At 36.9% G+C, this 27,550-nt stretch overlaps 2 protein-coding genes and 1 pseudogene across 4 annotated transcripts; 1 reads left to right on the top strand and 2 right to left on the bottom strand.

The window, feature by feature from the left end:
- Positions 1-1,417: 1,417 nt before the first annotated feature.
- On the bottom strand, positions 1,418-10,173 carry LOC137713632 (general transcription and DNA repair factor IIH subunit TFB1-3-like). 3 transcript variants are annotated; one of them, XR_011065323.1, is made up of 20 exons: positions 9,826-10,173; positions 9,360-9,438; positions 9,075-9,142; positions 8,903-8,966; positions 8,266-8,392; positions 6,170-6,245; positions 5,879-5,974; positions 5,627-5,671; positions 5,424-5,480; positions 5,105-5,260; positions 4,932-4,997; positions 4,492-4,615; positions 4,265-4,321; positions 4,046-4,155; positions 3,747-3,938; positions 3,541-3,654; positions 3,285-3,362; positions 3,106-3,153; positions 2,242-2,365; positions 1,418-1,773 (listed from the first exon to the last, which is right to left on the bottom strand). XR_011065323.1 is itself a non-coding variant. In XM_068452960.1 (20 exons), exons 1-20 carry the CDS (start codon positions 9,913-9,915, stop codon positions 1,687-1,689), a joined length of 1,794 nt encoding a protein of 597 aa, XP_068309061.1. In that variant the 5' UTR covers positions 9,916-10,172; the 3' UTR covers positions 1,418-1,686. The 3 variants fall into 3 exon arrangements, 1 of the variants encoding a protein (XP_068309061.1); XM_068452960.1 differs by having other exon boundaries at positions 2,242-2,301; positions 9,826-10,172; XR_011065324.1 differs by having other exon boundaries at positions 1,685-1,773; positions 2,242-2,344.
- Positions 10,174-11,970: 1,797 nt separating this feature from the next.
- On the top strand, positions 11,971-21,407 carry LOC137738173 (membrane-bound O-acyltransferase gup1-like). Its single transcript, XM_068477801.1, has 19 exons — positions 11,971-12,170; positions 12,251-12,309; positions 13,097-13,278; positions 13,363-13,411; positions 14,210-14,313; positions 14,415-14,479; positions 14,717-14,787; positions 15,791-15,850; positions 15,970-16,083; positions 16,258-16,382; positions 16,502-16,553; positions 17,217-17,279; positions 17,430-17,539; positions 17,628-17,720; positions 17,842-17,923; positions 19,856-19,933; positions 20,455-20,530; positions 20,616-20,665; positions 21,049-21,407. Exons 1-19 carry the CDS (start codon positions 12,077-12,079, stop codon positions 21,088-21,090), a joined length of 1,569 nt encoding a protein of 522 aa, XP_068333902.1. The 5' UTR covers positions 11,971-12,076; the 3' UTR covers positions 21,091-21,407.
- Positions 21,408-22,917: 1,510 nt separating this feature from the next.
- On the bottom strand, positions 22,918-26,370 carry LOC137708327 (pentatricopeptide repeat-containing protein At5g65560-like; annotated as a pseudogene).
- Positions 26,371-27,550: the final 1,180 nt, after the last annotated feature.

The following is a 27,550-nucleotide window of genomic DNA, read 5'->3' as shown; positions in this document are numbered from 1 at the left end:
GTGCTATTTAGTCTTGAAATCAATTTATTAAGAGTAATATAATGGACGTAGCCCGATTTGAAGAATGAACCACTTATTTATTTGAATCTATTTAATTTTAGCCCATCGCCCATCTTATGCTATTTAATTAAGTTTGTTAACCTTACAATTTTGAGTGTTAACAATGTCATCTTGCAATTTTAGAGGCTTTAGCCTCGCCTTCTCACCCAAAAGTAAAAGACCAAATTAGCCTATTCAAAACTCAAATGTAAACATCATAATCAAAAGATATGCTACTTGAACATTATCATAGGATGAAACAAAGAAATATAATAAAAGAAACATAAGCATGGACGAATTACGCAGACAAAAAGTCTCCCCTCTTCTTTCTCTAAACTTCCCTTTGTGAAAGACTCCCAGCAATTTCGCACCGACCTTAGCCTTTGGCTTAGGTGTCGGAGGCATCCTCCCTCCCTCCTTCCTTCCTTTATTCGTTTCCTCCCTCTTCTCCTTTTCCTCCCGGGTTTTCTCAGGTTCTCCTTTCTTTGCACTTTCCCTAGTTTCTTTCCCCCGTCATCTCCTCCCCCTCCCTGCTTCCCTTCTCATCTTCCTTCATCTTTTCCAGTTTTCTCCCTTCCTTTTTAATTCTTGGTTCTCCCTTGAGTTTAATCCCAGTTTTCCTTGAGCCGAGTCTCAACTATCTAGGGCTTCTTGCCTCTTATCTGGCCTTTTTTTGCCTGCTTTTACTGTTTTTTTGTCTTTTATTTCCCTTCTTCCCACCTCCCACCTCCCTAGTTGCAATACTTCATCCCCATCCCACCATGTGCTTGGATCGGCTTGCAAAAATTGGATATCATTTCCACTTCCTGCCCTCACTTCCCCTCATCCAACCAGCATGCCGGATCTCCATTGAGGCTAAGTGTTGGGTATTTACATACCCCTTAGCCTCACCCTCTTCCCACATATTACTTTGTTTGTATATATTTGCAGGGGTTCATAAGGGGACTTAGATCTGGTGTCTACTTTATCGATTCGGAGTTTGGCCGCCTTCGAGGATGTGACCGGGGCAACGATGTGGTCTTTGCTGCTGGAGATTAGGGTTTTTTATTGTCTATTTTTTATTGCCTTCAGGCCTAAGCTTGTATGGGCCTCTTGTTGTATCTTGGATCGCTACTCTTATTTTACTTGGGCCTTTTACTTTACATGTAGTTGTTTACCCATTTTTTTGGGCCTTGTACTAGTTTTAATTGTAATGAAAGTTGTCTTTCTAATCAAAAGAAAAAAATAAAGAAAGAAACATAAGCACATCCTAAATTTTAATCTTCACATTACTGCAGTGAGCCTTGGTAAAAAAAAAACCTTCCCGAATAATTTGTGTACTTACTAGTGCCACCGAGTAGGCTACTGCAAATGCAAACTTGGAGTCAACAGGGCGGAGAGAAAAATGTATGTTATTAGAAGCAACACATAATGCTGCGTAGAAGCCGCTAGTCCATACAAGAATACTTCCACCCAATTGTTGACTCCTCTACTGAACAATTGGACACAATTGGTCAATACTCAAGAACATCAATGTATATTTTACAACGTCAAAAAAACCTCGTCAATCTAGCACAACCTCATAGCAAAATTGATTGGATGCAGTATACGATCGCAACAAGATAAAACGCGGGACATTGAGTGAACCAATCAAGGGCAAACTTTCTCCTACGCATTTCCATTTGGCATCTCTGCACTCCTTGCAGCTCTTTTCTGCAAGTCAGATTCATAATGTTGAAAGGCCGCATCAAGAGCCTGCACCAAAATAATCATTATATAAACACTAACCGCAACCAGAACAATCAAATATAAACACTAAAGGCCACTACCAATCAAGAGCCTATAGATAAGGGCCTATAAATAATCAAATATAACCAAAACAATCAAGAGCCTATAGATAAAGGCCACTAACCGCAACCAAAACAATCAAATATAAACACTAAAGTAAATAGTTTAGCGCAAGTGGATTGGTTCCTTAAGACAATACTCTTTTTTGCTGAAAGAATACACAAAACAGAAAGAGCGCACTTGGCCGACAGAACAAGCAGCAAAGCATGTTACAAAAGGTTGATCGTATAAAGCATTAGAGAGTTTCCAACTTACTCTGTCATCGATAACACGTTGTAAAAATCCTATAAACAAGATTGTTTCTTCACATTCATATTCAAATTTATTAATTCATTCACTTAAAGCTAAAACTAAAAATGGAAGCAAGGTCTTGACCTGATGCATTGGACGAACAAGGAGTGAAACCTGGTGCCGGAAGTCTGATTCCTTTATCTCCTGGAAAATTTCAACCGATACGTGAACCAAGTAGATCCTAAACCTTCTTTCAAAACAATCAAGCCTGATTACAATGCGGGATATAAACATGAAATCAATATTGCATATATGAAAAACAAAAACGAGAGTTTCGAAAGATAACCAAAATGATATTTTTTTTTTTTCTTTCTGTTTTTCCTACACCCTTTTTCATGAAACAGAACTAAGATGTTGAACTGCGAAGGTGGACCACTAGCTAAGAATCTCAGAGCGGTCAAAGCAGTAAATTAAATTATGCATCAAATCCTCCAATAAGAAACCAATGTCTCTCTCCTCCAAATCTCTTTCCATCTATCCACTCCAATGAAGATCCACCGTACACCCAGGTTGCCATTGACAGGCAGTTTGGTTTAAGACACATTCACAGAAGATCCCCAACTGATTGTCAGAAAGCTATATGGAGATCGGATTTAATAGAGGATGATACTGTGTAACTGTGTTAGCCACGAGGCAAAGAAGGCACCAAGAGAACTAACCACTTTTGAGGTGAAGGAACCTAGAATAGATGAGGCAGACAACACTAGTGGGATGGTTTCAGCAGTTACTATAAAATTACTCCACATTCCACATGAAAAATTTAAAACAGCTCAACGTCAATAATGACACTAAAGGAGACCAAAATTGGTTATAGCTTTGAACTTCTGACAACTATTTTTATAAACCACAAAATGGTGTTTCATATGCTTAGAAAATGCATGTGGGTTATGTTTAAATAGCCTGGAAACAAAACAAATGAGAAAAAAAATAAAATAGCAGGAATGATACCTCTAGCTGTCGATAGATTTGTGACATGGCATCTTTCAGTTTGCCTACCTGTGTGAATAATTTAATGAATCCACAAAGAACAAAAATAATTTAAAAAAAAAAAACCCATGTTGAAGAGATTCAAACAGTGATGTTAATGAGTAATGATTTTCGTAAAGCATAAAGGAAACAGAGCTAACCTTTGTAGAAAGATAAGCTGTCGTAATTGGATATGAAGACCAAAAATGCCTCAGTAATTCTTGAATGGACATCCAATGCTGGAATAAGAACGTACCCATAAATCAAATAAGAACTGTGAAGTAAACAAAACCTAATGCAACTTAATCAACTCTATGTCAAAGAGAACAGAGCCAGCCGCAGTTAACTTCCACTATAATACTTTACTTACAAAGCAGCTAATAGTATATAGAAAATAAACGAGTGTTATTCACTTACATGCAGCAGTTCCTCTTTCGTTCTGCTCGGCAAACTGTCCAGAATACTCTCCCGAGGATTCTTTCCAAGTTGATACTTGGTACTTGAAATATTCTGAGTCAGCCCATTAAGAACCTACACCGCAGAAATGGGCGGTAAAATTTCTGGCAGTTGAAGTATACATTTTTATAACTGTACATATCATAAAGACCAGCCACTTATATTACCGTAAGAGCAATTTCTGGTTCAACTGTGGAATTTTTCAATCCAATGCTCTTAATTTTAGATATAGACTCCCTCAATGAGCCATATGCTTCCTCAGTAGTCATGCTGCATTTTTTCTGTTCAGTTCCAATTCGTGAGTCATCCAAAGTTTTAAGTGCATTAGCTTGTTGCGTGTCAAAGTAGTCTCGAGGATCCTGTTTTCAGAAAAAATGAAAGATCTGCAGCGTCAGAAGAAAACAAAAAGAGTGCAACTTCTGCATTAAAACCGTTGGCCTGTTGGAAGAATGATGTCAAGGTGAACCTTAATACATAATTGAGCAACAGGATGATCGTGAGGCTCTCTAAGGTCATCTATCTCATTCATCCGAGTAATCCTATCAAGTCTCTCCTGCACAGCACTCTCTTCAGGCTCTGCAAAAACAACCGGTGAAAGATAAAAGATGAAATATTGAGGGGAGAGTGGCATGGATAAAAAATCCCAATGAATAAACCAAAGGGGGGAACAAAAGACAATGCTAACCCTGTCTTGACCGCATAAGTGCCTCTGCAACATTTTCTGGATCTTCTAAATCCCCATCTGCAGTCAGGTTCAAAGTTATCTACTAAATAATAGATGAAAAATATAGCTCAGCCAGTTAATCAAACAACACCAAAATCATTTATACTTAATGCAAGTAGATAGAAGTGGTTCACGACATTTATTAATTATAGGAATGAAAATAGAATAGATTCAGGAGAAACTCTAACCGACAGTTCTTCCTTGAAGAACAACAGCCCCTTGCCTGTTAAGGTCTTGCAATAAAGTCCTCCTGTACTGCTCATTCTGCAGTTCAGTGATGTCTTTGCTACCATCACGAAAAATCCCATGATCCTGATTTTTAAGACATATCAACCAGATCAGACACGGAAAAAAATGAAATCAACTTTATGGCATCATAGAGACGACGTTAAGGATGATAAGAAAAAAAATTCATTGTGGATCAAAGGCATAAGTGGGTATTCTGAATATCAATATGAAATAGGGGAACTGCTGAGGAATGTTTCTCCAATGTACCACGTCTATGACTGCAAATCATATGACAAACGACCATACAATTTGGGGGTAAGAAGAAAATTAGAAGGCTGCCTTTGTGCAAACATAGAGGCTACTAAAATCAGAGACTCAAGAAAGGTTCTAGAAAACATACAGGAAGATGTGTATAATCATCCCCTTGGTCAGCTTCCATATCCAAAGTTGGATCAACCCGTCGAATCTAGAAAAACAGAAAGGCATAAAAATAAGAATATAAACAAATGCACCAGCAGCATCCAAGGTAAATCAAGACTTAGAGGGCAAAGGAAACAATTTTTTTAAGAGCACCTTCTGACGAGCTTCCCTTGCCACTATTTCATCCTCCTTTAAAAAAATTGCCAGTTCCTCATCCTCGGCAGCTTCTGCTGCAATTGTAGCGGCATTCTTGGTACTGTGGAGGAATTCAGCTCTGAAATATTTTGTCCAGAAGTCTTTTTCTGTCATCTGGAATTATAAACAGGAAAAGCTAGAAAAACATGCTTTGTGCGAAGTAAGAAAGCCAATAACAAACTACTCAATTTCAGTTTATCATCCGCAAACAACTAAGAGTGATGACTAACATGGAATAGTGTGGTTATGTAAGGAATTGTTTGGATATCCTCACTACCTTACTGGGCACTAGTTTAAGAAATGCCTGGTGAACAGCTGGTTTGAGAGCAAAGATCTGAAAAGCAGTGTAACAAAAACTTTAAGTGTAAGCGCCAAAGAGAGGTTTTCAATATGGATAGCTAAACTATCATTCAGAGTACTTGTATTTGTTGGAAATGAAAGAAGTATTATCTCAAAGAAGTGAAAAATGGATAACCATGCCTGATATTTAATCTCTGGAGTGAAATTAAATGTAACCTTGTTCATCTGGACAATTCCCAAAACAAAAAAACAAAAATAGTTAGTTTCAGCACCACAAGTTGATGATATGAAAAAGTTATGGATAACTAAAGGAACCCTTTATTATCCACAAATTAGTTCTATTAAAATGTCATCAAGGAGGTGCCAGCTGTAACTATTGGCAAGAACAAACAAATCATGGATCAGAGAGAGAGAGAGAGTTCAATGTTCTACCCGACCGTCACTTGTAGGTTTGGTGTCCAAAATCATTGAATTTTTAAAACCAACCCGTTGTTTTGGCTTTGTACGGCTATCTCCATCAAGCAACTTCTGCAATAAATTTGGAAAGGCAGAAATGTCACAGTAACCACCATACACTTTCTCCTAAATTTGTTTCAATTGTCAGTGTAGTACTGTGGGTGGAGAGGGGAACCAACACTATGTATAGGCTTGCAGTTGAAAATAAAAACTAAACACAACTTATACAAACATGAATAAGAATCTGTCTTCATTACGGTATCTCACCTTCCTAGTTGCCCAGAACTCAGATTCTGTCAAGACACCACTGATTACAAACTGCATATGAAGTTTCTGCAATTCACTGTGAAGAGTAAAATTTAGTGACTTAAAACAGTAGTTATACACAGAAAGCTCAGGAGCAAACAATCTAGTAACAAGAAATTGCAACATCCCTTCTCAAAACCTCAGCTCATCATAAACATAAATTACAAGATTTTATTACTATCATTACCGTCCAAATTTCCACCTAGAAAACAAAGGCCAAGGAAATAACTTGTAGACAGAACAAGGCAACATGATAGTTGGATATTTTTGTTCATGTGGAGTTGCTTTTTTTTTTTCTTTTTTTTTTTTTTGGTGGACTGCTTGTACCAGGAGTGTTGAAAAAACCACACACTAGACCTTGTTCTTTAATGTAACCAACAATAGACTAAACTAGCAAATATAGAAAACTTAGAAACACACAAGACTTATACTGGTTTGGCAGAACTTTTGCCTACATCCAGTTGTGATTTCTGATTTCTCTAGGTAGAGAAATCGCTGCTCCTTTGATTAATAATAGAGAATTACAGAACTTTTGCAAAACCCTAGAACTAATCTCTCTCTCTCTCTTGTCTCGGCTGTCACAGTTTTTTCTCACACAGATTTATGCCTTGCCGCAACCTATTTATAGGCATAGGTTCGGCTTACATGTCACAAGGCTAATTGAATTCCTATTCTAAGTGGATTAGGAAAATACACTTATCCAAATCCAAAATGACTTCTAGAAATCCAAACCTAAATTGAATAACGATATGTTTGGATGAGGAAATTTAAGATTACTAAAGAATTTTAAAATGACGGAAATTGAAATGACGGAATTTTGTTATCTAGAATTTGTGAATTTACTTGTTTGGGTAACCTAAAAGAAAAATGGATTTTGAATACGGAAATTGTTATTTTTAAACTCTCACTCATGAAAATTGGGAAATGACACCTACCTACATAGAATTTAAACTTGGGAATTGGAGGTCCCAAATTCCTAGTTCTTTTTCCATGTGGGAATTCCAAATTTCTATGTTTATGAATCCAAACAAGGGAATTGGTGCATACCAATTTATAAAATCTGACTTTTGTCAAAATCCCAAGTTTATTTCCATCATCCAAACATAACGTAAGGAAAACTGAAATTCTTTCCTAAACCCTCTAGGACAAGAATCGGTATACCTCTAATTTTCCCTAAAACAATCCTAAACCAACCAGGACACTTTGACGAGCCAAAAAAACCTAAGAAGGAGATGGTTCGTCGAAAACACCACGGGACCAAATTGTTTGCAGAAAAGACAAGAAATCAACCAAATGCTTGAATTCAGCAATCTGAAACTGAAAAGGGACTGAAGCATGTTGAAAGTGGAGTCCATCCAGGTTTGGTCTTTAAGTGAGTATGAGTTGTACCCAATCAATGCTAGGAATCAAACTAATCAGAATCTACATTAAATTATTTCAACATTAACTGTTATTAATTGGTTTTGGGGGAAAACATTTGACTAGAAAAACAGGTGGGAACTTACAATCTACGACTTGATGGAGTGCTTTCATGATTCTTCACTAGCCGTCATTAGATTTATATAATTTATTTCAACATTTTTCATTAAAAGTTGATTCTAGGGGTAAGTTATGACTAGGAGAATGTAAGAATTATTATAGAAGAAGTACATAGAAAATAAAGACAAGTGGCAATCTTGTATAAACAACATACGAGTTGGTGGTGTGTATTGTCCTGATTCTTAAATAGCTATCATCAGATTTACTTTGTCATTAACAATCTTTAGTAGTTTATTCTGGGCAAAAGTCTATGACTAGAAAACTGTATTATGTAATATGGTACAAAATAGAAAATAAAAACATGTGAACTTGTAGAAAGGGTGCGTTATCCTAATTCTTTCCTGCTGAGATTCTATTGCATTAAGATGAAAGTAAAAACCCATATTATAGTTCAGCCAAAGAATTATTAAAAATAAAACATCTCTATAAGGAAATAAAATTAATCCAAAACTATTCCATGGCGCTACAAAATGTGAAATGCTGGTGTTTGCTATCTGATCGGGAGGAGACAAAGCTACCTGTCTTCTTGCAATAACTTCATACGGAGCTCCATTTCTGCTGCACTGAGTTGTTCATCAGGGAATGTAACTCCATCTCTCTCAGAAGCAGTTTTTGCAGTTTCTGTAGCCTTAGATAGGGCATTGCCTATTCAAAGACACCAAATAGCACAATCTAAGAGTAAATAATTAACTAAAACACACCCAGACAGAAAAGTCAAATAATCTAACAAGAACAAAACAAAATAAGTTTCAGTGGACAAAGCTCGTAAGGAAAGCAGTGGCATAAAAAACAACTGTTGGCAACTGAATGTTATGTAGAATCTTGTAGATAACTAAAAAAAGGTAAAGGCATTAAAACAGTCCTCCTCCCACGGCCGCATCTACAGGCAGTATTTGCATGGAAAACTCACAAAATTCAACTAGAAACAGAAGTTGAATTAATCAGCAGAATGTTAGATTTGCAGATGAATGAGTCATTGAGTGGTTTCTAAAGAAATACAATGGATACTGGCTATCTCTTACGATGCAGTCCACGCAAGATTAAACATTTATAACAACAAGAAGCAATATAGAGCAAAAGAGAAATGTGAAAATAAGCCTTTGGACACAATCATCATAAAATTTCATACATGTTCTGGATGTGATTGGGATTTACCTACAAAATCTCGGCATTCATGAAGATCGGGATAACTTTGAAACTCAAAAATGTAACTTATACCCTGGAGCATCACAGTTGCAAGAATCCCGTCAACAAAGAATTAAGAAACTGCATCAGAGAAGCTATAAATTGTGGTAGGATGTAACATAAATTACAACTAAAAGAAAACCTCACGACTGCTGCTGCTGAGATTAAGCAAAGGTGGTTGCTTGGATCCCTCCTTAGTGTTTTTGTGACCTGAAAGTTCATGAGCAAGAACAAGAAAAAGGAATTTAAAAAACACCTCCAATAGCGAGCACATAATCCAGAGAAATTAAATGATTGAATATCAAGATTAGCAAAGATATGGGTCTTTTAGTTAGGAGTACTAAGACTTTTCAAAAAAAGAAGCAAAATAATGATCAACAAGGTGTTTGCTTCATAGAAATAAATCCGCTGCAAATATGACGAGTACCTTTAATATGTCTAAACTCCACATCAAGCATTCTGGCAGACGTGGGATCGTTTGGCTTGAACAAAAACCTGTTCTCAACCTACACAGACCAACATATTCACAAAAACGACATTAAACCAATGAAATCCGATTGCCGCATATTTAGGGAAGTTTGACGTATAGACCCCAGCAAAAACTATATCTTGGCTCAAAACTTGTAGCAAAGGTATCCTTACAACCGAGGACAAAACTCATTAATACAACCCAACTGTTGGTGCATGATTTGCAAGCTTATCCTCATCCACTATGTCCTTAAATGTAAGAAATTTTGAACTATGTCCCTGATCCCATAAATCTTAACCATCTATCAGCAATCGTAGAAAATAATACAAATTTGCAGAATAACAACAGCAGTAATTAGTGAAACGCGAAAAACAATGCGATCGAATGAGAGAAAAACTTGAAGAAATAAGTAAAAATAGGGCACCATAGTTAAAACGCCGGGAGTGCCAGGGTTTTTTACTGCATCCTTGTATTTTACACGCTTCACGACTCGCCTGGACGACGACGACGACATCTTCTTGTTGTTGTTCGCGATTGGCGGGCACAAAATTTCTCAAAAATCAAAAGAATTTCGAATCGATCAATCAAAATTGTCAAAGTCTCAGATATGGGATTCGAGGGATTAGGGTTTTAGGGTTGTTGGAGATATAATCCGCGCGCTTTTGTACATACCGAGGGAGAGGCTGGCGCTTTCTTTCTCTCCCCAGCTCCTTCAATCAGTATCTGTGTGTCCCGGACTGTGAGCGTCTTTTATACTAATGAAGAAGGAAGACGAGGTCTACTAACTGAACCCGTTCATTTGCTAGGCACACCCACCCTCTATCTAACCTAGGGATGGTTCGGTATGGGATACCATACCGAAACTAGTATCCCGAATTCCAAATCAAAATTTTTCGGGACGGGAATTTGAAGACCAATCCCAAACCAAATTTTCGGGAATCCCAAATTTCAGGAATCCCGAAATATTTTCGGGATTTTGGGACAAATTGGGAATCCCAAATTGAAATATGAAATTATGAATTGTTCTTCAAATATATAATTCAAGAACACATTCATGAACTAGGAATTTCATTTCATTCACACTACCATTTAATTGAACACTGGCATGCCTGACTATTTTTATCATAGTCAAAATTCAAATTAATTAAACCCTTTTTGCAATATGTTGAGAGACAAAAGAATCAAGCCTTCTAAAATCATCAGCCATGGCAGCAGCAATAATAAAATCCACATGAATATCAAACAAAACATGAAAAATATGCAAGGTGTAGGGCATTCCAGGTTGCAGAGCATGAATTAGAAACTACTAGCATCAATTATAAAAGAATAATATATATATAATAATTAATATTATATATTTTCGGTTCGGTATGGGATTCCCGAAATATCGAGAAACCAATCCCGAATCCCATACCGAAATTTTGGGATCGGTTCGGGATAGCATCCCAAAAATTTCGGGAATTTCGGTTTGGGAAATTTTTGGTTTGGGATCGGGATTTTTTCGGTTCGGTTCAGAATTTTTGGGAATTTTTTCCACCCCTAATCTAACCTGCCTATTAAAATAATAGAAATTTTAACGAAAAGTTATTAATACTATTAATTTGAACGAAAATTTATATTTTTACACTAAAAAGTTAATCCTTGTATTATTTATTTGATCTTTATCGTTAAAACTCAAAATTTTCAAACTATTTTCATTGATTTTTCTTAAAATAAATATTCAACAACAATCAAAATACTATAAAATTACCATTTTAACTTCCTTACCAAAATTGAACTCAAATAAGAAAATAGGATAAATTTAGTAATTACATGAACATAAATTTGACTCCTCACAACCAAATGAGTATAACATGTTCTATTTAAAAATTAAACAAAAAATAAAGTGAAAAACAAAAAGTATTCCAAGAAAGTTCTCATCGTTATTTCAATTTTCATAACTAATTTTTTTTTTTTTAGAATTTTAAAAACTAATCCCATTTCATAATAAATATATAAAATAAAATGAAATTCTTTATACAGTGTGTGTGGGCACTTGCTAATGTAAATAAAAACCACTCGCTTTGTAGAATTTTTGTGTTTCAGATCGTATTCCCGACACATTGAAATGTTTCTTTCAAAATTGAGCGTGTAAATGAAAGTCCCTATAAGAGAAAATGGTAGAAATGATTTCTCAACAGTAACTCAATTGGAGCATTTCTCAAAATTACTAAGTGACCATTTCTCAAATCGGGTAAAAGTTGAAAAAACATTGTTATAATTTTTCTCAGATTTCTATATTTGACCCTTGATTCAGCCTCACGCGTAACACATGACTTATTTTAACGAAAGTTTTAAAAGAGTTGAGGAAAATTATCATAACTACACATTTTGATGAGTTAGAGCACCAATGATCACGAATTTTTAATTGAGAAATCATTACTACAATTTTCTCGTGTAAGAATTTCCGAATTTTGGTAGTGAAATAGTGGCAGACTGGTAATTATCGGCATTATAAGATCTCTTTTACTATTAGGTGGCAGTAGAAGGACTTCAACTGTCCCCTTTAAACAAAACAGAGAGAGCAGATCAGAAACGAGAGAGATGGTGCCGTTGTTGGTCACCAAGATCAAACCACACAACAAAATCAAATTTTGAAATTCAGGAGAGAGGAAGCAGAAGCAGCAGCAGCAGCTATGAAGTTGTTGAAAGGAGAGGTGGGATTTCTCATTCTCTACGCAGCTGCTTTCTATGCCTTCATCATCCATCGATCCCTCCAACTCTCGCGCGGTGCGGTATCATCCATTTCTTCATCTATTTTCTTCTTTGTCTTTATTTATTTATTGAAAACCCATTTTTCTGATACGCAGATCATCATGCTAAGCTCTTCGGTTTGCGCCCTGGATGGCTCATTCCTCATCGCCTCAACGTGGGTTTCTTCCTTCAATTTCATTACTTTTTATTTTCTTTTTATAAATTCAGTTTTTTTTGTTCAAAAATAACGTCGGAAATTCTACTTCAGATAATTGGGAAAGTGCTCTGGTGCAGTTTAACTGTTCTGTATATGTAAATTCTGAAGTGGACTGTGACATGCCGCTGTTCGGGCGGTTTAGTTCTGTGTGTGTGTGTGTGTGTGTGTGTGTTTCCCGGTTTCTTTTTTAAGTTTTTCGATTAGTTGTTTGTGGTGTGGAGTCGGGTTTTAGGGATTAGCGTTTAGCTCTTGAGTTTTGAGCTGGCTAAACAAGGAGTTGGACGAAATTTAGAGTGTTGCCCGAAGGGCCAGTGGTGCCCTTCAAATGGCATGGTGTTTGAATATATATATATATATATATATATATATATATATATAACGTGTGTGTGTGTGTGTGTATGATGTATGTTTGTACGTAAATTCTATTCCTTCGCAATTATTATCTTTGGAAATAATGGTTTGGAAAATAGGGGATCAGAGCACATTAATGCTCAACCTTTGGAAAGTTTCCTGAGGCTGGAAATGTGAATTAGATTGAGGCAGAAGTTATCACTAGCAGATAGATTTTCAAATTCCAGAAGCATTACTCCGTTTCTATATATGACTCTTGTTCGTGTGTTGATTTACTGCAGTACCATGGTGTTAAAAACATTGGATGTACTGAAAATTCTAACAAAACGATACAAGTTTTATTCTCTGATATTCCTGTTCTTACCTGAAAAGCACCTTTCTTTTTTCTGCTTAGGATGTTTCTGATGCTCAATGGAGAAACTTTCGAGGAAATTTTCCTGTTCTTACTGGTGTTTTCACAATGTTCACGTTGATTGCTAATTTGCTGAGGACAAGCTTTCATTTAAAAGCAAGAGGGATGTCCATTATTTGGATTTTGATTTCTTTCACATACCTAGCATATCTGCATGAAGCCTGGTATGTCTTACCTTCATAACTGTACTTGGATTATATGCTCTTTTGTAGGAGGTGCAGTTATCTGACTTCCGTTGTTTTTGCAAGCATTATATTTATCCTTGCAATCGCTTCAATGAATTTTCTTTTGGTAAAGGTGAGCTCCATTCATGCTTGGATACATAATGCAATGCATTTTCTTTTAGGGAGTTGTTATTGTCACTCCAAAAATCTAAAAGTGCACTCCACACTTTCTATATTTAGAAAGAAAAATACTCTTATGAGGAGTGTACAATTAGATTTTTGGGGTGCCGACTGCCAATAATAGTTCCCTTCTTGTTTATCACATTATCGTTAATCTTTTTTCTGTTTATATTTGTATTGCAATATTTTTCTTGAATTAGGTTTGTTTTCTGATATATACAGGTCCTACATAAAGTCTAAAGTATGTGTTATGAATACATAAAGAATATTGGTCAGCTTCCAAAACAACGTGATTTCTTGTGAAGAATTTGTTTTCCAACATTTTTAGGCTTAAAAGGTCAAAACTTGTTTTTTATGTATTGTTGGCGTAACAGTTGATGGTTTGTGCACTTTATGCCATCATACTCATTGTGCTTCTAGGAGTTAAAAGTTCTGCATTGTACCTTATTGCTCAAATGTTAACTGTTTAAGCTTATTATATACAATTACATTCTTTCTCATTTTAATAAATTTTGTGTTTCTTATAAAAAATAAAAATTTACTGGGGCTTTGATGGAAATATTCTAGTTCCAACCCCACAAAAAAAAAAAAAATTTATAATTGCAAACTTCTTGTATGATTTACCAGATTCATCATATGGGCTACTGTTTTTGAGTCTATTCCAATAGTTCATTTTGCTTCTTTCTTTGTTAGAGTTATGCACTACTGTTTTGAGTTCTTGCCATACATTACTGGACTTGTGTTTTTGCAGATATTTGCACGAACAAAGTACTTCCCTTTTGTATTTTGGATTTTCAACATATTCTTTCTTCTGTGCAATCGTGTTTATGAAGGATATTCATTCTCCATAATTGGGTGAGTTTTGTTGGCTGGGCTAGGCCATTTAGCACTTCATTGGGTACTTAACAGATAAATTGTGATATATCTGCTTACTGGTTCTGCATATTATTATGTAGGCAACGCTGGGCATATTTGGACAACTTTCGGGGCACCTTTAGATGGCACATTTGCTTTAACTTTGGTATTGTGCTTTCCTCATTATTGTTTTGACATTTTAATTCCAGTTATCATACTTTCATTACTGTGTATTCATCTTCTTTTCCATATCATGTGCATATGACCTTTCATGAAATACGTGCATACCTATGTAGACACAAATCTACCATGTAGCCACAAATCTATGTTGCAACCTGCTTTTATACTTTAGTATATATTTGTGATATTTTTTTTTATCTCTTATTCTGGTTGTTTGTGACAGTTGTTTTGCGGATGATAAGCTTTGGCTATGATTACCATTGGGCACATCGAGATTCTCGTTTTGACCATAAGGTATTTGTGTTCCTTTGAGCTGTGATCTGTATGCTATCTTCTCTGTTCTGTCCCTCCCCCTTTTTTTTCTAGCATGTATTTTATAGGATTACTTTGTCACGGAGTCTACATGGAAACGATATTACTAACCGTCCAACGCTTCTGGTTATGGTGGTGATGCGGGACACTAGTAAGAGAAAGGAAGAAAAGAGTGATCTGGGATCACTCTCTGGCCTTTGGCAAAAACCATTGGTGTATTGGATTCACTTTACATAGAAATTAGAAAAAAATCTAGCCTCACAGCTAATACACTTTGAAATCCTAAAAGAAAATTCACAACACCTAATCATGTGACAATAAGAGACTCAAAGACATTGAATATGAGACTCCAAAACAATGAACCTAAAATACACCATGTAATTAATACATTAAAACCCTTTTAGGAGATTAATTTTTTCCTCTGAAAGCCTATTAGGCCTCTTTGTATATGCCAAACTGGTTTGACTTAGAGGTTAGTCTCCAGCCCACCTATGATTGTGGCCTGAAACTGAAATAATAAAAAACTTGTGTTACTTTTTGTTTTAGAACTTTATGGTATTTTTCTTTCCAGCTTGTTCTATGGATGAGAGTCAAGAGTGGTTATTACTTTCACATCACTCAACCCTGCATGTTTTCAATGTTCTTGCTCTGCAGCTTGCTTTTGAAGTTGATATCTAGTTAGTTTTCTGTGGTTGCACTCAATGGTACTTTAACATTGTCCTTCACAGGCTTGCCAGTTACTATGTTAACAGAATTTAGTGTAGTATTAACTACAAATTCTTAGGCCAATTCATGTGCCAGTATCCATTAACATACTTTCAGCAACCCTCTTTTGTTTAATGTAATTACTGTGAATCTTGGTGATTTCTAGTTCATTCTGATGGATTTTCTCTGCTTATTCATGCATGCCGATTATTGTCAAGGATTTAATACTTTGCACTTTAGCTATTTACAAAGTGCTAATGTTTCTTGGTCTTGTATGCAGAAACACATTCAGCGTTGCAATATTTGTAAATCAGGGAAAACTTGTTACCATGTTTTACAGGTTAGCTTATGCCTTCTACTTAAGTGCGAGCCTAGTATTATTGCAGTTGGTGGATCCTTAAATCAACTTTCATCCAAATGGATTTTCCATGTGTTCATAAATGTGTTTGTTATACTCAGGAGAGAGGTGTCCAGAATGACATGTATGCCTTTACGACTTACCTTGCTTATTTGGTGTATGCACCTCTTTATCTTACTGGGCCGATTGTAAGCTTCAATGCATTTGCCTCACAGGTCTGTCACTTTCAATATTGGTACTGTTTTTTTTTTTTTAATAATTTGAAATATTTGGTCATTTATGGATTGCCAAGTGCACTGGACGTGCTTCCCATATTGTTGGAGATGATAGTCCGTGCTTGTTTGTTCTACAGAGTCTCAGTATTTACCTTTATTGCAATGTTCTTTCAGTTGGATGTTCCTCAAAATAACTTTTCAGCTAAAGACATTGCTTGGTATGGTTTGCGCTGGGTGTTCAGTCTTCTTCTGATGGAATTAATGACACATCTTTTTTATTACAATGCGTTTGCAATCAGGTGAGTATCTAGTTAAAGATACACCCTGTATCGTGTATGTGTGTCTGCCCGCACACCCATGCATGTGTGTATTCTATCTTTTGGATATTAACTAGGTTCTCTTTTTCTGTACCTATTAGTGGCATGTGGAAAGAGTTATACCCTATGGATGTGTTTATTATTGGATATGGGGTAAGAGATGATCCTACAGTATCAAGGTCTTTGATGATTAGAATTTTACTATCTCAAGCTTTTTATATGATTGAAATACACTATGAAGCAGCATAATGTACTTTTAATTTGAGGTGGTAATGTAGTAATTAATTCCAGAATATACAAAACACACCTACCTTGGACTCTTTGTGCATGGACTAAATGTTTAATAATGTGATAGTTCCTACTTATGAGAATATAAAAAATAATGAACAAGTATATCTTAAAATACATGGTATCCATAACCTTCTTTGAGCAAAGAAAATGCATGAGAGAGTTAGTTATTAAAAGTTAAATCAATCCCCAAATTGTTATTTGTAATAAGTTCATTTGTAATACTATCAATCATTAAATTGTAATCTTTACATTCCTCATAGATATGATGTAAGAATTGCTTATGCAAGTATTTTCAAGTTCCTCACCATACTCATACACTCTGCAGTCTGCCGCAAAGTAAATTTACTTGGTTACTTTACCTAGATATAATAACTTATTTGGTGAACTTTTATCAGACCCTTTTTTTAATTGGGTCTTTTAGTATTTTCGTTTCACTTTGTCTGGATTTCCATTCTAGTTGTTAGGTGACTTCATCTATTTGTTTTGGCTTAGGTAAAGGTGATTTACTTTCTTATGATGGTGCAGGTTTTAATCTTCATGTGGCTAAAGTTTTTTCTGATATGGCGCTATTTCCGGTTCTGGTCACTGGTGTGTATATGTCAATAATATTTTTTTTTATATTTCTTCTGAACTTTGGCGTTTACTGCTGGATTGTCCGTCTACTATAAATTAGTTGTATCTTTTATTATTGATATTGCTTTGCAGTGGGACAATGATTTTTTTTTCTAATTACTGCAGATATGTGGCATTGAGGCCCCTGAGAATATGCCGAGGTGTATAAATAATTGCTACAACTTGGAAACTTTTTGGAAGAACTGGCATGCTTCCTACAACAAATGGCTTGTGAGGTGAAACTTTCAACCTGTTGTGCTTTGAATTTCTCTTGTAATCCTGTTTCTAACTCTGACATGTTTGTTTGGGACATGAAAACAATAGGTATTTGTACATTCCTCTTGGGGGCACTCGGAGGAAGCTTCTCAATGTATGGGTTGTATTCACATTTGTTGCCATTTGGCATGATCTAGAATGGTACTTGTTGCTGGCTGTTGAATTTTTCTTATTGAATACATCTTAGCTTTCTGTCAAATGGGAGTAGAGCCTTATTGAAATTTGTTCCTTATTCTAACTTAATTTTTATCTTTGGCATTAGGAAGCTTCTTTCGTGGGCATGGCTGACATGCTTATTTTTTATTCCGGAAATGATACTGAAATCAGCAACCAATGCATTTCAGGTGACCTCTTTGTTCCTATTACCTTTGCTGTTTTTCTTTTGTTTGGTTTTACTAATGGGAGGATGATCATCCCAATTCTCGTACCTCCCATAAACCCAATCAGTTAGCTGTTGTTGGCTTGCGGATTAGGGGTTTCTGATTTGTTGGATGGTAATCAATTTGAAGCATGTACCCTGACTTTCAAGCTTTAGGGGAAAAAAAATCGTGGACTTAATCTTGTACTTTGAGGGTGCGTTTGTTTCACCTCCTTAGGAGGGACTGGCTTAAGTAGGACTATAATACTATGTTTGGTATGTCCTCGGACTAAAATAAATGGGACTCGTCTCGATTACGAGGCCCTCCGGGGTTCGCTAAAGCAGGCTATCTAATCCCAAGCTTTCGCTTGGTATTAAGGGGGACTAGAGAGGAAGGCCGACATCCAATCCCCAAGTTTTGCTCACTGACATACAGTCCCCGCTTCTTCTATGGCGCTGTCACCAGGGCGTCGCGTTGCTTGCTCTTTCGTGGCCCAAGTCGGGGGGGAGGGGAACTGCAGCTCACAGCTGAAGCGGCGCCACTATCGGTGGATGTTACAGCAAAAATCGGCGTGTTGGTGGAGAAACTGCCGACGCTGCGAGCCGAGAAGCAGATCGAGAGGTTGGCCATGGCGGACGCCCACTTCCAGGTTGAATTTCGAGTCCCCAGTTGAGAAATCGCAATGAATTTGACGACAAGTCTTGGAGCTCTGTGGAAATTTCAGTGCTTTCTCTCTCTTTTCGAGAAAGCAGATGTTTGGCTTCCTGAAAAGGGGTTAAGTTTTTGGGGCACATTTGACAGTTTGAGGGGGGAGGGAGAGAGAGAGGATTGGAGGGGTAATTTGGAAAATGAGGAAAGATTGAAAATCAATGGAAAGATGAGTTTGAAAGTTCGAAAAATCAATGTGATTTTTATCTGGGTTCTTCTAATTCATATGAGTGTTAATTCAATAGAAAGTTGAGTTCCCAATCGAAAAATTCGATGGGTTTTCAGCTAGGCTTTTGGGTTCCATTGATTTATTGGAAAGTTTTGTTTTTGGGTTGAGAGAATGTAAAATTTGAGGGTTCAAATCACATTTTTGAGAGAATGTAAAATTTGGTTGCTAGGTGTAGTTGGATTCTACAGAAAAATTTTGATGTTGGGTTCAATTTCTTTGCATTAGAAAATTCTGGAGGAAGTTTTGTTAACAAAAACTAATTTTTTCCTTTTTGTCCTTAATTATGCTTTTTAGTCCGACTTTAAACGAAATGCTTCACTAAGTCAATCCAGCTTAGGGCTGGTTTGGTATTGCTGTGCTTTTAAAAAAAGCTGATTCTGCTGTGCTGTGAGAATAAGCGGCTGTGAAATAAAGCAGCAGAGTGTTTGGTAAACTTTTTTGTAAAAGTGCTTTTGAAAAAAAAAAACAGTATTATAGTGTTTGGTAAACTTTTATGCAAAACAGATGTGAAAAAAAGCCGATTTTTCAAAGCTAGGTTTTGCAGCTTCTTGTTTTTGGCTTTTTTTCACCCAAAACTGTGAAAAAAAAACTGAAGCTGAATGATTACCAAACACAAAAACAGCTCCCAGCTTTTTTTGATACCAGCTTTTTTCAGAATCACCTCAGTACCAAACCAGGTCTTAGTCTAGTCTAAGCCAGTCCAACTGAGTCTATAAAGCTAGTCCAGTCCGAGATAGTCCGGTGCAACAAACGCACCCTGAAGATTTTGTAAGAAAAATCGCAAACTTGCTCTGGAACTCGACCATGTTGGCAACCCTTTTGCTTTGTGATTTCTCTCGTTGTAGTTCATTATTTTATACTTACACATATGCGAAGCTTATTTGATGAGAAGGGGAGGGAGACGAAGAGAAGAGGAGTATGTTAACCTTTATTTTTATCTGTCGAGCTTACTAATTATTTTGTCATGTATTTGTTGTCAGGTTAAGAGTACTCATGGGGAATTTGTTGTTCGTGAACTTAGTGCGGTTGCTGGTGCAGTTACTATCACTTGTCTCATGGTCTGTATCCTGTATTTGATTAAAGCATATACCAATCATAACTATTTTTATATTCCTGTTGATGCTGGTATTGAATTTAGATATTTGCACTTTTACTTGAGTGAAATGGAAGTAATAATAAGGTCATTTTGCTCTATTTTTTTCAGACTAATTTGATGATGCTTATATATCTGAAATTCTCCACTTGTCAAATATAAACATTTAGTAGTCTTTTCCTTCCCTTTGCAAAATTTGTCTACCTTTTTCTCTTTTGAAAGGCTAAATGATTCAAGCCACATAAGGCCTTTTTTACAGTGACAGTTTATTGAAACATATGCGTTTAAAGAGCGAAGGGTAGCCTAACATTTTCATTTTTGCAATGGTTCTTTTGCACATCCCACTGGTTTCAGTGTCCTAGCACTTAAAAATGTATTGTGTTATATGCATTTGCCAAACTAGTGGGTATTGCAAACTGGAAATCACCTTATGTGTTTACAAGAATTCGTAAATGCTAACAATACAAGCATTCAATGTTTATGCAGGTAGCAAACCTTGTTGGTTTTGTTATTGGACCATCTGGGATTAGTTGGTTGATTTCTCAATTCCTTCAACGAGAAGGTAACTTGAAATTTCATTTCCTGAGGTTTCTTGTTATCCTTATACAATGCTGCTTCTGAGGGGACTGATGATATTCTTTGTACAGGGCTTCCCGTTTTGGCAGGCATGCTTTTGACATTTTATGTAGGGACAAAGGTAATGTCTCAATTATCTGCTTATTTCTTTAACGGTGAAGTTTAAATATGTCGCCTTTAAGAATTAGTTTTGCAGAGTTAAGGCACAATGTGAAGTTTTGAGATGGAAAATGCATAAAAAAAATTTATTTTATAGTTTATTTTCACGATTTCTTCGCATGCCTAAATATAATGGAACCTAGTCATCAGGAATCCAGATATTTTCTTATGTATTTTGGGCTTATATTTATCTTGTATCAAAATGACGTTTCAGGATTTCGTTCAGTTTTGTTTCTGATATATACTCTAAACTCGAACATTTACATAAGCAGACAATTGTATATATATCGTAGTGCGTGTGTCTGCTCTATTTCTATGATTGGTCTGAAGTTGCATATCTTGCAGCTTATGTTCCACATCCGCGATGCAAAGCAAAGTAGCAGCTAAATCGGCTCGCTGTAAGGTTTGATTAATTAGCCCCAGTAGCTAATTGCTGGTGTGGAAACCGAGGTCCTGAAGTTCCAAACAGGAGACAGGTTTGCCAACATTGTAACCTAATGTATGCTTGCTCATGCTAAGGACCTCGATGGCGGATAAAAGTAATCATTCATCACTCTACATTCTTTTCTGGTATACAATTAGGTAAGGGAAGGTACTACATAAATGTAGAGAAAGCTAATTCCAAATTCAAATGTGATTTAACTTTTGGAAATACCTGCATTGTAACACGATTGTCGCTTATTAATAAACACTCAGTTATACTTCTGTTTAAATTTTCTTCCCCTCATCCCGAGCTTAGGCATATCGAATTCAGTAGGGTTTGTTTCCCAGAAAGCATTACCAGGATCTCTACCCTCTTTCATGTCCTTCCTAGTTTTCTGTACTTTGCCAAGCACTCACTTAACTGCTATTTCGAATGCATCTTCAACTGTCTCCAATCTGGATGCCCTTGGATCTGCATATATCACTCTCGGAATCAATCTTATGACTTCCTCTCTCATTGCTGCCACTTTATGCTTGGGAATTTGAAGCAATGTCTCGTTAATGATCGCCTCCATCAACTTTGGTTTCTTGGTGTAAGCCACATCCAAATCCAGTTTGTTGAGAATTAGTAGTATGATTACCAATTAGTTTGCTTTAATTAGCCAACAACCAATCTGATTCAGCTTCCAGATTGGTGATGTCCTCATGAGTCGGGGTGGGGTCGAAACAACTACAAGGATGAGGATGACACGCACAAATCGAACCCGTTGCAAATAGAAAGAAACGAAAGCTTGTAGGAGCAGAGATAATGAGGTTGCTGTATACACAAATGCAATTTGATGAACACTAATAATTTACCTGAAGAAATGTACAACCATACGTCCTCTACTGGACAATCTTTTTAAACGGGATTGCATTACGTGGGAACCATACGTCGTCCTTTACTTGAAATATTTGTCATCAGCTGTCTGAAATCATCAGGAAAATACTATACATTGTTTGAGATATATCATGTCAGCAGGTAAGGCTGTACGATCGAATAAATACCAGCCAATTCCGTCCAAGCTCCCCCAGCTCAGCTGGTTCTGCGCCCGATAATCTGCACGCACAATCACAGCCGTACAGTACTGATTTCTGTTTTCTGATGAGTATAAGAATGGCGACCACCGACCTTGCATTCTTGCATTTGGTTTGCTAATATAGTTGGCATATGCATGGGGCAAACAAACACTGCTAACCCCTTTTACCGCACGCGATCTTCATTGCAATACAGGACCAGCATCCTACCAACCCGATAAGTCACACTAACTAGATAAGTGGTTGCACTGGAAGAAAATGATAGGCTTACTTTTGGCCTATTATTGACTTTAAAGGGACCGAGACTGTTTGAAATTACAAAAAGATGACGCGTTTCCATTGTCAATGCAAGAAAACAAATTAACAAAGAATTCAAGCACACATGTTTTCGAATCTTTTTCTGAGGAGGAAGGGCATTACTAATTTACTCACTTGTGCAAACGAATACATGGAATGAAGAGTGAACAACATCGAACATCAGCGCCAAAGCTGAGATCGTCCTGCCAGCACAAAATAAGCAATCAGTTACCTCCCAAAACAAATATTTGCCAAGCATGGTGAAGTTGAAACTGAAGCAGCAAAGGATTTGTACTTTCACCATCACTTTTATACATCAAACACCTTTCAATATCCCCCTTCTAATTTTGTGTGGGAAATTTATCATGCCTAAATGTACATTCACATTTGTCTATGTGTCAAATGTAAAGCCAGTGCCCAATTTTCTTTTATATAAAGCGTTGGCCGAATGGCTTTGAAACTGTTATTTGACATTCCACCATTTTAGGTCTTAACTTCTTGTGCACCCACATCAAACAAAAGCATAAAATTCTAATATTTCCAATTCCCAATTTGCAGTTAGTACCTAGTGGCTACTGGCTAGTGAGCAGGAAATAAGGATGCATAAGTCTCTGGCTATTTCATGCATCAGTTATCTAAAAAATCAAATCAGCCAAAACAGTGAAATATAACAGCAGTTACCACATAGATGCTAAGAACGTTTTACCAGATTGTACTGGTTATACTGACCATTTTGAGTCAAAATCCTCAATGCTGAGGTCCTCGTCCCAGAGAAACATATATGCGCTCACTGAAGAGACGGTACATTCACAGCGCAAATAAAGACTACAAATCCAGCATCATATTCTCCCGAGACATAAATAATGAGCTTTGTGGCATCTTATAGTGTGAACACTCTGTATTCACAATTCACAGTGCTTACCAGATCTCTGGGAATATAAGGTTTAAAATCACTTTGCTTGCAGTAGTGCTCACAGATAAAGAATTAAATCCCAGAAGAAAAAAAAATCCAGCAGTTTTACAGACTATCGATTCCCTCAATCAACATTGAATATGTCTGAGGATGAAGCCGGCAACCCATCTTCTCCATGATGCTTACGAGCTCAGAGCATATATTGCCAAGACCCCTCTTAAGTAAACCATCAAAGAGAACTTTCCAAGCTACTTCATCGTAATTATATTTGCAATGAAGCAAAGTACAAAAAACTGCTTTTGCCTTCTCACTCTTCTCTTCATCAAGAAGCCCACATACAAGCAACGTGGAGGACTCCAATGTCGGTAAATAACCACCCTCAATCATCGCATCCACCAAGATTGCTGCCTCTCCATACTTTTGCAATGTACAGCAACAGTTAAGAAGAGAATTATAAATATCCTCACTGGGAGAAACTTCCCTCTCTTTCATATGACTGTATAACTTCTGGGCTTCTTCCAAGCGCCTCTCTTTGCAAAGACCTACTATAAGTTTGTCATTAGTGTTGGTACTGGGTGCACAACCATGTCCAGTCATTTTTTCAAAAAGGTCTAAAGCAATGTCAAAATCCAATATCTTCCACACATCAGCAACATCAATTAAGGAGACATTTGAGATCAAATCCATTCCCACTATATTATTCCTTGTCTCTGTCAACTTTTCATTGAAAAATGTTTGATCAGAAAGGAATAGGTATAATGCGAAGGATCACAAGAAGCATCAAACATGCGCTTAAGAACATCAAATGCACAATCAATTAATCCCATGCGTCCATATCCATCAATTAGTAATGTGTAAGTCAACGAATCTGCTACAATTCCTTCTTCATTCATCTTAATCATCAATTTCTCTGCCTCTTCTACATCTCCTATGCCGCAATATGCATGAACAAAGGTGGTGTAAGTAAATAGGTCAGGATGATTGCCAGAACTAACCATCTGGTTTAAAAGCCCATGAGCATGGTCAAAGTCCCCTTCCTTCAACATTTGTTTAATTAGAATTGTATAAGTATGAACTGTAGCTTTCACACCAATACTTACCATCTTTTCTACCAGTGATAATGCTTCCTTCAGTCTTCCTTCTTTGCACAACACATCTATCAAGGTATTGTAAGTGTATGAGTTCGGCAAACAGTCTTCTGCAAGCATTCTATCAAACAAAGAATGGGCATCGTCGATTTTCCCAACCGTGCAATAACCATCAATCAAAGCAGTAAAGATCACGTCATTCAACTTTATGCCTTTCTCTTTGAGAGAATCAAACAGGGCATGAGCTTCTTCCAGTCTCCCCTTCTTACAGAGTGTGTCTATGAGAGAATTGTAAGACCATTGGTCAGGAACCAAACCACTTTCTTTCATCAAATTAAGCAGCCTATAAGCACTCTCCAAATGACCTATTTCACACTGCCCATGGATTAATGAGTTATATGTATATAGGCTTGGTGAGAGTTTCCAATCAAGCATCTTACCAAGCAGTGCCATTGCCTGGTGTATATTTTTCCTTTTACAAAATCCACAAATCAATTCATTGTACGTCCGAGCATTTGGAAAACAATTACTCGATTCCATCAAAGCCAAAATACCAAGTGCAGCCTCAGCTGCTCCCTCCTTGCAGTACCCATCAATCATTGCGTTGTACGTGACAACATTAGGAACCAACCTTTTCTCCAACATCTTGTTTAGCAAGTTTCTTGCCTTATCAAGCTTATTTTCCTTACACATGCTATCAATGAGCACGGTATAAGTATGAACATTTGGTTCACAACCCATTTCCATCATCTCTTTAAACAGATTCATAGCTTCTATTTTCCTTCCCAATTTACACAAGGCGCAAATAGGAACTGTAAATGTACGCACAGTCGGAAAACAATTATCCTCCCCCATTTGAGAAAACAACTTGAGAGCCTCATCGATCCGATCAGCCTCACAAAACCCATGAATCAAATTAGTATAGGAAACCTCATTTCTTTGACAACCCTTTTGTGGCATTAGCTTGAAAACACTACAACCGCTATCCACATCCTTATTCCAGCAATGCCCCAGTATCAGAGAAGTTTAGGTAAACGTATCGGGGTGCAAACCCGCCTGCCCTATCTTACTGAAATACAAGTCTGCCTCAGCCACATTACCCAATTTACAGTAAGCATTGATCATGGTATTAAAAGTATGCAGATTTGGCGAAACCATATCGTCTAACATCTCCAAGTACAGAGCTTTCAAATCTTGAAACAGGGAAAACCTAGACAATGACATTAGAAGAAAATTGTAGCACCTGAGGGTGAGCTTAAACTCGAACTCTTCGGCGCCATTCAATGCCCGCAAATATTCGAGCACAAAAACGGCATCTTGAGGGGAACTGGAAGCCTTAATCATGGAAATTCGGATCTTTTGCGCGACCTGGAGAAACCCATTGGGAAGGAGAATGTTGAGGAGGGAAGAATGGCACTGGACAGTGTGCTTGTATCCGGGTTTAAGGGCAATCCAGTTGAAGAATCCGAGGGCCGTTTGGGGGTCGAGTTTGAGAGCGAAGACGGAGGAGACATGGGAAGGGGATATGGAGGGGGCAAGTTTTTTTAGGGAAGGGTGGCGCTGCCAATTGGGGCGGGAGAGAAGGGAGAAGAGCTAGGTGGAGAGATCGTGCGGTTCGGGGGAGAGGGGAAGAGGAGCGGTGGCGGGGGAGGAAACGGAATAAAAGGGTTTCAGGAGGAGGAAGAGGAAGGCTCAGGTGGGTGGCAGATGACGGCCATGGGTTTTCTCATCATCTTCTTCTTCGGACATTGGTGGAAGACCCGACCCAATTCACTTCATCGTGTGTAGACCAAGAAATGCTGTATGAGTCGGAGAGTGGGAAGGTGGAGGGAAGAGAAAATAGTTGGTTTGTTTGGGGTTCGTTTTGGAATTTATGGAGAGTTTACGTAACAGTAATGAAAATATGAGGAATTGAATTGAGGAGGAATTGAATTGAGGAGAAGTCAGAATCAGATTCCTGTTGAAGCTGTTTACTTAAATGTTCTGGAATCGAAATAGAATTTCATAAAGCGGTTTACTAATTCAGCATAATCGGAATGTAAACTAGTATGATTATTAAAATGCCCTTGTCCCAAATCAAATATTTTATATACTTTAATAGGTTTATAAAGGATAGTCTTGGAAATAAAAAAAGTAAGTGAGGGCATAAAAGGAACAAAAGTGTCATTCCGATTGCCCAAACAATCAGGAATTAGATTACCACCTATATCTAGGGAATCCACCAATACAAGGAATTGAATTCCAAAATTTGTGTGGGCCTCACTGCTTTTTTGATCCCTCCATGTTTAGTAAATACTGGAGTACTCCGTAATCGGAATTCAATTCCACACTCTCATTCCGATTACGGATACGTAAACACGCCCTTAGAGAAATCTCTACAGCTGGTGATGTGCTGATTGGTTTGGTATTGATGTGCATTGAAAAAAAAAACTGTTTTTGCTCTACTGTGAGAATAAGTTCATTTTTGCTGCTTCACGTTTTCAACTTTTTTCATCCAAAACTGTGAAAATAAGCTATTTTAAAGTATTTACCAAACATTTTTTTGAGCCCAGTTTTTTTTATACCCATTTTTTTTATAAAAACACCTTAGTACCAAACCAGTACTGATTGCTGCGAGAAAAACTTGTGTGGACTCAACTTGCCATTGGATAATGCCTAATGGCACTATGACTCAATCAAAATTTAACATATGGTAAGATTTTTAATTATGATTTCAGAGTTATGTTACCCTTTAAAGATTTCATAATTACATAAAAATTAAAAATATATTATAAAAATTAGTAAAATTAAAAGTAGACTCCAATCACCCAACTAAAGTAATCCTCTATCATCTGAGAATTCACTCTCCCGCGCGGATGTCGGTATCGTTTGACTAAAATTTGAGGTAATAAGCTTTATATTTTCCATTCTTATAGATTTTCCTGTCATGGTTAGTCTAATTCTTTGAAAAATAAAGGAGAAATGTTTTGTGTTTGTAGAAAATGATTCATCATTGAAAAAAAAAAAAAAACGAATATGAATTCGATTATATGTAATTGTTTTCATGACC

This window comes from Pyrus communis, chromosome 1, assembly GCF_963583255.1.
Source record: "Pyrus communis chromosome 1, drPyrComm1.1, whole genome shotgun sequence".
NCBI lineage: Eukaryota > Viridiplantae > Streptophyta > Magnoliopsida > Rosales > Rosaceae > Pyrus > Pyrus communis.
Note: the sequence above shows the minus strand (reverse complement) of the source record. Positions and strands in the feature narration are given on the sequence as shown.

What these genes read in the sequence shown, in the direction of transcription:
- LOC137713632 (XM_068452960.1), bottom strand. Translation starts at nt 9,915, where the DNA reads ATGTCGTCGTCGTCGTCCAGGCGAGTCGTGAAGCGTGTAAAATACAAG. An exon ending in AAGTTATTGCAAGAAGACAG is followed by an intron (nt 6,246 to 8,265) that starts GTAGCTTTGTCT and finishes TACTCTTCACAG; the next exon opens with TGAATTGCAGAAACTTCATA. An exon ending in CAAGGGAAGCTCGTCAGAAG is followed by an intron (nt 4,998 to 5,104) that starts GTGCTCTTAAAA and finishes CTGTTTTTCTAG; the next exon opens with ATTCGACGGGTTGATCCAAC.
- LOC137738173 (XM_068477801.1), top strand. Translation starts at nt 12,077, where the DNA reads ATGAAGTTGTTGAAAGGAGAGGTGGGATTTCTCATTCTCTACGCAGCT. An exon ending in TATTCATTCTCCATAATTGG is followed by an intron (nt 14,314 to 14,414) that starts GTGAGTTTTGTT and finishes ATTATTATGTAG; the next exon opens with GCAACGCTGGGCATATTTGG. An exon ending in ATTTCCGGTTCTGGTCACTG is followed by an intron (nt 17,280 to 17,429) that starts GTGTGTATATGT and finishes TAATTACTGCAG; the next exon opens with ATATGTGGCATTGAGGCCCC.